This window comes from Puntigrus tetrazona, chromosome 20 (genome assembly GCF_018831695.1).
Source record: "Puntigrus tetrazona isolate hp1 chromosome 20, ASM1883169v1, whole genome shotgun sequence".
Lineage (NCBI taxonomy): Eukaryota > Metazoa > Chordata > Actinopteri > Cypriniformes > Cyprinidae > Puntigrus > Puntigrus tetrazona.
In genome coordinates this window covers 27,371,204-27,381,522 of record NC_056718.1, presented here as the reverse complement: position 1 = coordinate 27,381,522, position 10,319 = coordinate 27,371,204, and the positions used below count along the sequence as shown (strand labels likewise).

Sequence of the window (10,319 nt, the reverse complement as noted above, 5' to 3'; positions counted from 1 at the left end):
GAGCTCCACATTGAGCGTTACGTAACGCGCGAGCTTGCCCGCATCACCGGCGTGACACGCTGCAGTATGTACAGCGAGTCTACGAATGGCGGAATTGTGTGCATAAACAGACAACAACAAAAAAAAATTGAAGAATTGTGTGCATGGAGGCATCAGTGCGCGTGCATAGAAAAACAGGCCGGTCGGGGACGATGCAAAAGTCGAGAGCGAATTATAGGTGCTTAATTATATTTAGTGACAGGCTATTTATGAAGCAATTTCCAAAAGAGGTGTAAATGCTCAATCTTTTATTGTTAAATAAAAACAAATACACGGCGTGCCATACATGCAACTGAACATATAGGACATTAATATCTTGATCCGCGTCAAGAAAACAGAAAAGACATGCGCAGTTTAGTTGCTTACATTTTGTTGTTGTTCTTCATTTGTAATACATTTTAGATGTTTTACAGTTAAATACAAAATATGATTGAGATGTTGCGTCATCAATGGAAATGCCGCTTTAAAAATATAAAAATGTAGTCAATGTTCAAATACGAAAACATAATCTAGATTTGTTTGTTTGATTCGTGGTAAAAATTCAGAAGTAATAATAAAATGAGTCGAAAAGTCATTTCAAAGCAACTTTGTGTTCTTCGCAAAATGCATTTGCCAGACGCATTTCTTTATCAAATGCACAATTGCTAAAACATTGATAATATGGCTCGCTTCTTTTTATTTTTGAGTGCTCTCCTAGTCCTTCGTACTGTATAAGGCGTTTTACATGCTGCAAAGCGTTGCTGCAAGCTAACTGCAATCTCTGAGATAACTCTAAAGCAAATTTCCTAAAGCATTGGCTGCTGCCCTGCTCACAACCCTGAGATCAGCAAAGCTGCCTCAGCACTCCCATTGACTTAATCAGTCAATGGTTTTTGTCCAAATCAATCACTGTTGGCCCGTGTGTGCATCCAGCTGCGCTCTTACATCCCTCAGCATGTCCACGTAGAGCCTGCTGGTCTCGCTGTAGAGAGAAAGAAGACATTTAGCCTATCTCCTTGGTATTTTATTCAATTGCTCTCAAAACTATTTAGGATCCTCACTCAGCCAGAGAACGGTCAAACACCAGGTTTCCCATGTCCATGTAAAACTGAGCATTTGTTCTCAAATCGGTCCAGTATTCATTTGCCTGCCGCACAGACGACAGGAAGCTGTGATACCGATGCACTAGATTTTAATTTGCTCTCCTTTTTATTTAATATTGAAAATATAGCATATACTGATTGTCTTAAATGTTTCATTCATGACCGGAAATTGAAATGCACTAAAAATGTAATTTAAATGTAGAAATGTAGCATCACACCACTTGCTCGCCGATGAATCCTCTGAAGTGAATGGGTGCCATCAGAATGAGAGTTCACACTAAACTCCGATCCATCGTTTGACATCTTATAACATGAAAAGCTGTGAGAGATAAATGCAATATCGTGGCAAAACAATTCAACTTGGCCTTCATCCATTAAGTTGTGATATGTCCAGAAGTGATAGTTTAAAGATAAAATGCGTGAACAGTGGATGTGAACAAACAGCTTTTTACTTCACAAGATGTTAGTTGATGGTGTGGATTTCTTATGGATCATCGTGATGTGTTCATCAGCTGTTTGAAATCTCATTTTGACGGCACCCATTCACTACAGAGGATCCATTGCTGAGCAAGCGAAGTGATGCTATATTCCTCCAAATATGTTCCAATAAACATATCTACATCTTGAATGACCTGACGGTGAGCAAACATATTTTCATTTTATTGATGAACTATTTCTTTAAGTGGGCTAATTACAAAAACATCCCGGGTAATTCTAAGTCTAAAAAAAGAGATTTCATGTTTATAGCCTTTAAAGACAACAAACATAAGCTTTAATTAGTGTAAATAGCGCTATAGCAGTGATTGAACTAATTAGTTACTGTAATTTAATTACTTTTCCTTGGAAATTTAATTACAGTTAGTTCCTTCTTTTGTAATTGAAATGAACACTGTGAACGGTAAAACATTTAAATGCAATGCGATAGTGGATTTAACATCAGCATTTAAAGTCTAACCTTAAAACTTATGCTTTCTTGTAACTTTCTCACATTGAACATTTGAGTGAGAGAATATTGGTAGCATTAACTAGTTGGTTATTAACTTGACAGGGATATAGGCTGTTTATTTTTACTTAAATTGCACATTTTAATGTCTTATAAATAATGCTAAATTCTTAATTTTACACAATTCTTAAACTTAAACTACTTTACTAGGTATTAATAAGCAGTAATTAGGAATATTATATTATATTAAGGCAAAAGTATAGTTAAGTCTATAGTGAGAACTGAACCCTAATCTAGTGTGACCAGAATAATGTATGTAGTTATGTATTACTAGAATAAAAAAAAAATCTATCCTTGTATGATTCATTAGCTTGTCATTCATATAAGAATTAGAAAGCAATGAGTAATAAGTATTGTTGATAATGTAACTCATAAATAGTAGTTACGTTTTTGGGGGTAACTTACCCCGTGCTATAGCCTTCAGAGATTTGAAATATAATTCAAGGATTCACTCATCTATCACTTCACTCGGTCTGAAGCTAACGTGGCTAGCGTTCACCTGCTCCTGTAAGGTGTGACCCCATTGGTTCTGGGAATAATTGGGGTCCCAGTACCCAGACTGCCTCTTTAGACGTATAAACTTCTTGCCCTGCTCCTCCTTCACAAACGGAGCTGAAAACGCACCTGTAAGAAAACTCGATTACATGCACACAACGAGTTCCTGGTAAAGTTCTTTGCTATATATAGGCAAAATTAAATTGCGACTCACCACTTACGAGCATCATTAGTATCACCATACGCCTCGTGCTTTTCATCCGTGCGCAAGCAAGGAAAATGTCTTTGTGGTCTCTACGTAAATAAAACCAATATACATTATCAATACGCATTGTAAAATTCTCTACGAAAAAGCACATTCGGTCTTAACTGTGTGCGTCAAAATATGCGCATCGAAAAAAAGTCTTTTGGAAACAACATTACACCGACAGTAACCACTGCAAGTCACAGGTTCACACAAAAAGGCGCACATGAATGAAAATGGTCACAAAGTAGATTGATTATGTGGTTCAGTCTGTATAAAAGCAACCCAAATTGACCTATGCTGTCACTTTCTACGAAAGATTTGCTGGAAGTATCGCTCTGAAGTGTTTTACCTGTGCTGAAGTTGCGTGCAGCGAGTAGAATTTAGAGCTGGGGTGCGAGAGCGAATAGAGCATTCTTTCATATCTGAATACACAACTCTGTGGAAAATATGAGCAGGGATATCGACTATTCATCCAGAACAGCATCAACATTTACACACTCTACAGGCCAAAGGTTTGGAATAATTTAATTAAAATTTTTGGATAAGCTTTATTTTTTTTGATACTCAAGTCAAGTCAAGTGGCTTTTATTGTCATTTCAACTACATATAGCTGTGCAGTACATAGTGGAACGAGACGTTTCTCCAGGACCTGGTGCTACATGGAGTCACACTTACAACACAAAATTTAGTCTCGAACAAACAAAAAACACCATTTTGGTTCCGGAGTGGCTGCCGCCATCTTGGATTCTACTCCACTTTCTACTGGCATTCTAACATAAGCAACTTTGTAACCACGTCAACTAATTCTCATTATTTTGCAACTGTCTACCTAGCATGCTGTTGGGTTTAGCATAAGTTGATATATACTTGAGAGTTGTCTTTTAAAGACTGGAGTAATGAAGCGGAAAATTCCGCTTTGTGTCGCATTAATAAATTACATTTTAAAATAGAAATGTTCTGTTATATGTCACAGCATTGTTTATGAAAATCAGTTCATTCAAAAGCGCTCACGAGAAACGTGGGTAGCAGGTGTCTTTTTTCGTATCTGCCGTATGCTTGTAGCTTTTAAAAGGAAACCCCGTGCAGTTGCAAACTCAAAATAGAAAATAAAATGCCAGTCTTTTATTATCCAGTTTAATAATAAAAAGATTTTTATATACGACATAGATTTATACATATTGAAGAACATGACATGATACATTTTACACTTTATAACATTTGAAACGTTTAATATGAGCTAACAGAAACTGGGTAGGCCTACAAGTGAGACGATAAAAAAAAAAAAAAAAAAAACATTTAATGCGGACAAAAAAGAAAAGTGGTAATACTTGTGGTAATGGGAACATTTGTACTTCCCCAAAAAATGTACGCAGAAGAATCACCATCAGACTAAAACAACATTTGGCTCAAAAATATAGTTGAAATGTAGACAATGACATCTGTATTATTGTTCTGTGGCTGCATCCTTGAGCCAGTGCATAAAGAAAAACCAAGTTCTCAAACAAAGTCATAGGAAGAAAAGAAAAACCACCACCACCACAGTGAATATGCAGCTAATTCAATCCCTCTTGGCATTCCACACACTTTTTAAAATAAATGGTTTGGTGTGGTTCACCTTGTAGAAAGTAGCGTGAAAGGTTTTTTATACCTGTAAATGTATGCAAAGTGATTCAAAATGCCTAAATATTTTCCAATCCCTACTTATATTAGCAGCACCTTTTAGCCATTCCTGCAAGTAAAAATGCCTGCAGTGATTTCTTTTTTTTTTTTTTTTTTCAAATACACACATAGAAATATACTAATAAAGGACAGAATTACACCGAGTGACATGTCTTGGCCTTATTTTGGTCTACCTTTCTTCTACGCTAAAATCTAACATTTTCTTTGTCCAAGATTGCTCATAATCTTGGTCTGAGTAAGCAGCTCCCAATAAAGTCTGCCTACCGTCCTTATAAAATGCGTATAGAGTTTTCGACTATGCTCTTCAGATGCGTATCCCCGTGTATGTAGTGCTAAACACAACAGCTACCCAACCTTAACCAACTCAAAGAAGGAAATGTTACAAAAAGGCCGTACGTGACACAGCATTACAACGTAACAGGAAACAATAGCAGAAAATAACTAATACAAGGCAAGTTGGATGTAGAGTTTTCATTACCGTGGCCTTGTTGCCTTGCTCTTAAATGCTTCTGTATATTCAAACTTGGCACAATGTATTTCGTCATATTTGGGAGCTACCGCAGAAGGCAAGCTTTTCAGAGAATCACTATTTAAACGAACAGTTCGCCAAAATTGTAACTTTTGCTGAATATTACTGATCCCCAGGGCATCCGAGACGTAGAACGGTTTGTTTCTTCCTCAGAACGGATTTGGAAAACTGTATCTGCAGTGAATGGGTGCCGTCAAAACGAGAACCAAACAGCTGAGCAAAACATCACAATAAATCACAAGAACTCCGGTCCATCAGCGAACATCTTGTGACGCCAAAATAAACAAACATACCCACCATAAACACATTTCAACTTCAAAATACAAGTTTGAAAGTCCAAGTTATTATTTAAAATACACAGATATTTATTTTGAACTATTGTTAATGGAAAACGGCGTTTGACCTGTGCATATTTACTACAGAAAGCAATATTCTGGATTAAAAAAAAAACACAAAACGCTTATCTGAAGACAGGATGTTAATCGATTGACTGTATTGGTGTGATTATTGTTTTTATCCGAAGTTTGAACTCGTTCTGACGGCTCTCATTCGCTGCAGAGGAGCAAATGATGCAACTTAATTCTCCAGAAATGTTCAGGTGAAGAATCAAACACATTCTGGCTGGCCTAAAATTAGGTCAATTCTCAGCAAATTACAATTTTTGGATGAACTGTTCTTTTAAATTCTGGCCTGTCCCTTTTACAATGCTATTGTACGACTTCACGTCACTAGAGAAGGAATATAGTGCCAGCACCTGGACATCACTCAGTCATATGGCTCTGGAAAGAAACACTGATTTTTGGCGATTCTCAATTCATTTGGCTTTGTTCGCTTTAAAAGCCTAACCTCCAACCGTGATACCTGTACTTTCCCATCTCAACTAGTCCGTCTTTCACACCTGTTCTCACCCCAGTGTGGTCAATTTATCTATAAGGTCATCGATAGTGTACACCATGAGCTTAATGTCATCTTTCTCTGACATGCGATGTTGCCCGTGTTTGCGTAGAATGACATCTACGTCATTGCTGAGTACTCGCTCTGCGACCTGCATGGAGACGTGCCAGGGAACGTCCGAGTCCTTGAGCCCGTGAATCAGACGGACAGGGCAGGAAACAGGGATGGGGCTGTGGAGGATGCAGTGGTTCTCCGCCTCCTTCACAAAGTCCACGCTAAGAGTGTAGAAACCCTCTTCATTGTGCTTGGTTGGGAATTTCCAAAAGCCCTGTTCCTCTATCTCCTTCTTTGTCTGATGAGAGGGAAAGAAGTTATAGATATGTGGAGTGAAATAACATGCCAGTGGTACTAAATCCAATAGGTCAGGTGTTTTGCAAAGCGACCACAGTGTAAACATGTCATGTCAGGTTTCATGCGGCTTTTACGTGACTTTTACTGACATTCCAATACATTTTGGTGAACTATTCCTTTAATTCTGCTCCTTTAAGAGCACAGAATGCTTTAACCTGCAGTTACCAATGCATAAATAATGTTTTGATATTTTGGTGAAATTCAAACTGAATTTCTTTACAAACTGAAAACACGCTTTAAAGAAATAGTTCACCCAAAAATGAAAATTCTGTCATCTTTTACTCATCCTCAAGTGGTTCCAAACCTGCATGAATTATTTTGTTCTGCCTAACAGAAAGGACGATGTTTTGAAAAACGTTTAAGTGAGTAAATGATGACAGAATTTTCATTTTTGAGTCAAAATCATTTTTGAGTCAAAATCAGATTCATTCAGGAACGAAACACAGCCATGTTTCTCAGAGATGCAATACAGTGCCGTGGCTGTGTTTAGAATGTTTCTGTTGGTAAAATAGAGGAAAAACAATATAGGTGTCTTAAATGTAAGTCTTCTGATATTGACATTATTTTTTGACATTTGAACTGTTGCATAAAATCAATATCACATTTGTAACCATGCTGATTTCTTTTTAAGAAAATCGGCTCTCTTCATGTGGTATTACCTAATTATATGAACCGATATAAATATGTACATTTTCTGCCCCATATCTTTCATTTTGTGATTACCATTAATGCATAGTAATAGACTGAATCGTGTTTTAAAAATTCCCACATGCACTAAGTGAGTCTAGTTGTTTGTTTAGTTTTATACTCAAATATAATGTCCCGATGACTCAGGAGTTCAGTATTTGCACTAAACCTGTGAAAATTTGGCTTTCATAAATTCCCCAAGAAATGAAGAGTGAACTTAGGAAAAATGGCTAGTGATTTCACAGCATTACCCCGCCACAGCTGGTTTATACTCGCATTTGGCGTGATTTAATCCTTTCAAACCCTTGCTATGATAAAATGTTTTTTTTGAACTGTTGTCTGGTACAGATCATTTCTATGGAGCTACATCCTTCAATGAATACTAAAGAAAAAGAAAACAATTCACACGCTGCAGAAGAGTATTAGTGAAATGTGCCTGCAAAGCACCATTAGTTACATTTATATAATTGCACGACTGCATTATTAGAATTTTACCAATGTCGAGAATGTTCAAAAGTTGACATTGAAGATTTTTGTACCTCTATTGGTAGGGAGTTGAAGGCAGTGACGAAGTGATCCGCAGCTGTCGAGATGCCCACTAAAGCAGCGGTCTTCTCTGGCCGTGCAAGAGCAGCGAGCAGCATCAGCCACCCACCCATGCTGGAGCCCACCAGAATCTTCAGAACAAAAGAAAAAGGGTAAAAATAAGAAGGACCTTTTCCAAACACTTGTCATAACCTTTCTATAGTGGAAAAACTGCAATGACCAGTATCCCATGTGACATATGACTGGTGCTATGGACAGCTGATCTAAAATAAAGGCAAATGTGTCATTTTCAATCGGATATTAGGTTTACACATTCCCCACATTACTTATGCCTAAATAGGGACAAAAGTGAGGTTTTTGTTATTATAAAAGACGTGAAATCTGACTGCATCCTGTAGAGATCATCTCATGGCAAAATATGTCTAGGCTAGAGCTAATTATATATATATTAGTTTGCATTCAAGTAATCACATTTGCATAGGTAAAATGCAATTTGTGCAGACTATCCAGTGTTGTCATGCTGTTAATCCACTCACCTGTGGCCCCTCTACTAGTTCATCCAGTACATACAGGACATCTTTTTTCCAGGCACCAATAGTGTAGTTACTCATCTCCCCTTCAGATGACCCGCAGCCAGAATAGTCAAACCTAGAAGTAGAATTACAGAAAATGAGTTCAAATGTCAAGAAGACACCGAGCACTCATTATAGCAACACTGTTTTATTTCTATTTTAGTCACGAACCGCCTAGTGCACACTGTCCAGTAACATCATGCCCCTTTACCATTACGGGTAGTTGCATGTCCCCGGGGCACAGTATTTATATAAACATCAGGGTTAGCGATGTCACAAACCCAGGTGGAAGCTCAATGTAGTCCCTACCAGCCTTTTTGGTAGTCCTTAAAAAGTGATTTCTCTATAAGAAAATCTATAGGGCCCTATATGAACTACAGAGCCTTTCAAAGCACTTTAGTTCCAAAACTAAAAGTACAGAACTATAGCACTGCAACGATTTATAGCAAACTATTTCCCAGTTTGGGTTGCATTCACATTGACGGTGGGTATTAAGAAGTGATGTAAGCTGGTGGACAGCGACATCGTTTATGCGCAGCATTATGAAAAAACGAAGAATAACAGCGCGAACAACTGGAGGATTGAAGACGCCGTGTTCGGAGCTGTGTTTCTGTTGAATCTCACAATAATAGACATGGAATGCAGACGTATACGTCAAGCGACCGAAGAACGGAGGCTGACAGAAGCAGAACAAATCTGAACGAAGTCTTCAAGTAAATGCTAATTTAGTTCCTCCAGACGTAGTTCCTGGATCTACAATCGTTCCCATTTCCTGCGGTGGGTAGTACCACGATCAGTCGGGGTACTATGAAGTATTTCCCGCGGTGTGAAAGGCCCTATTGAGCAGACATTGATTATGCTCTAACAGCAACATGAAGTTACAATGGTGAAATCATAATCGATTGCTGCTTTGATTTTTTTTACAGATTTAGTATTAGTACAAGTAAATTAATTCATATTGTAATTTTCGGCATGATGTTTAAATGTCAAAACTTTAGTAGGTACTGGAGTTCTTGATTTAAGGCGAGGCAAAAATAAAACAAAAATGTTGATTTTTGTATTTATATCTAGTGATAATTACCTGAGGTATGAGTGACCTAGAGACTTGCAGAACTCTTCTAAAGCTTCTGCTTTCTGTCCACCCATGACAGAGGCAAAGCCGGGCAAGAAGACCACTCCAGGACTCTTCCCTTTCAGTTTTCTGTAGGCCAGCTTTGGTAAATCAGGTCGTGCGGCATACTGAATGGTGGTCTTGTGTCTGACGCCTAAAACACAGCAATAACATTCATTGTGTCATCATCTCTTTTCATGGTGTATAACATATTCATATATATGCTTGCCAAAACAGATGTCTATACGATCGATCTGCACTCTTGAATTAATCTGTACACTACACGTTTTCTTCCTGGTACTATAAAAAACGATTTAACTTGATAAGTGTGGTTGGTGTCGTTTAGACAGGACATCAAAAACAAATGATTTCTCCTCTGTCGCCTCAGCCATGTCGAGAGCAGTTTTGTAATCTTCCGCCTCCACTTTAGTTCACAAATAAATCACCAAACAGAAAACGGCGAGTTACACCCAGAAACCACGACGTTATAATCTGATCGTTTACGGTGCAGTTGGAAAGCTGAAACTACTACTAAACAGGGTTTCTGTTCTTGTGTTGATGCACGCACTAGCCACGCCTCCACGTATAACGCCCCCTGGCCGCGACGCGTCCGACTTCTTGCATAACCCCGTTTAGCGCGCGCTCGGCTTACCCGTGGAAACGTGCTGAAGAGCGGGGGATTTCCGGACGTTTATTTTAAACACCTTTGAGCAATTTCTGAGCACAGTTAACGCCATACTGCCCCGCTCTCTGCGGAGACACGGCGGCTGACACGAGAATACACCCCGAACAGTCCTGAAGTAATCTGAGGCCTGCCTGCGCCTCACTGCCGCCTGCTGCCGCGGAGCTGATGCTGCCTGCTTGTTACTATTTGGACTTTTTTTTTTGCTGCCGTTTCCTTATCATTGTTAATATTTAACACCCACCCATTCACATTTTTTGTCTGTGTAAATGTGTATATGTGTAGGGCCTAGTTTAATGGTACCAATCACTTTTTACCATGACTGAAACCACATGAATCCT

At 38.5% G+C, this 10,319-nt stretch overlaps 1 protein-coding gene across 2 annotated transcripts; it reads right to left on the bottom strand.

Annotated features, from left to right (window-relative positions):
* Positions 1–3,986: 3,986 nt before the first annotated feature.
* On the bottom strand, positions 3,987–10,120 carry abhd10a (abhydrolase domain containing 10, depalmitoylase a). Of its 2 annotated transcripts, none has more exons than XM_043220159.1 (5): positions 9,949–10,120; positions 9,267–9,450; positions 8,150–8,261; positions 7,607–7,744; positions 3,987–6,321 (listed from the first exon to the last, which is right to left on the bottom strand). In XM_043220159.1, exons 1-5 carry the CDS (start codon positions 10,031–10,033, stop codon positions 5,980–5,982), a joined length of 861 nt encoding a protein of 286 aa, XP_043076094.1. In that variant the 5' UTR covers positions 10,034–10,120; the 3' UTR covers positions 3,987–5,979. The 2 variants fall into 2 exon arrangements, with proteins under 2 accessions (XP_043076094.1, XP_043076095.1); XM_043220160.1 differs by lacking the exon at positions 9,949–10,120 and adding an exon at positions 9,616–9,864.
* Positions 10,121–10,319: the final 199 nt, after the last annotated feature.

Excerpts from the sequence above, each read along its gene's own strand:
- abhd10a (XM_043220159.1), bottom strand. The coding sequence starts at position 10,033 with ATGGCGTTAACTGTGCTCAGAAATTGCTCAAAGGTGTTTAAAATAAAC. Across the intron at positions 7,745-8,149 it reads AACTAGTAGAGGGGCCACAG|ATTCTGGTGGGCTCCAGCAT; the intron begins GTGAGTGGATTA and ends TTTGTTCTGAAG. Across the intron at positions 6,322-7,606 it reads TCAACTCCCTACCAATAGAG|ACAAAGAAGGAGATAGAGGA; the intron begins GTACAAAAATCT and ends CCCTCTCATCAG.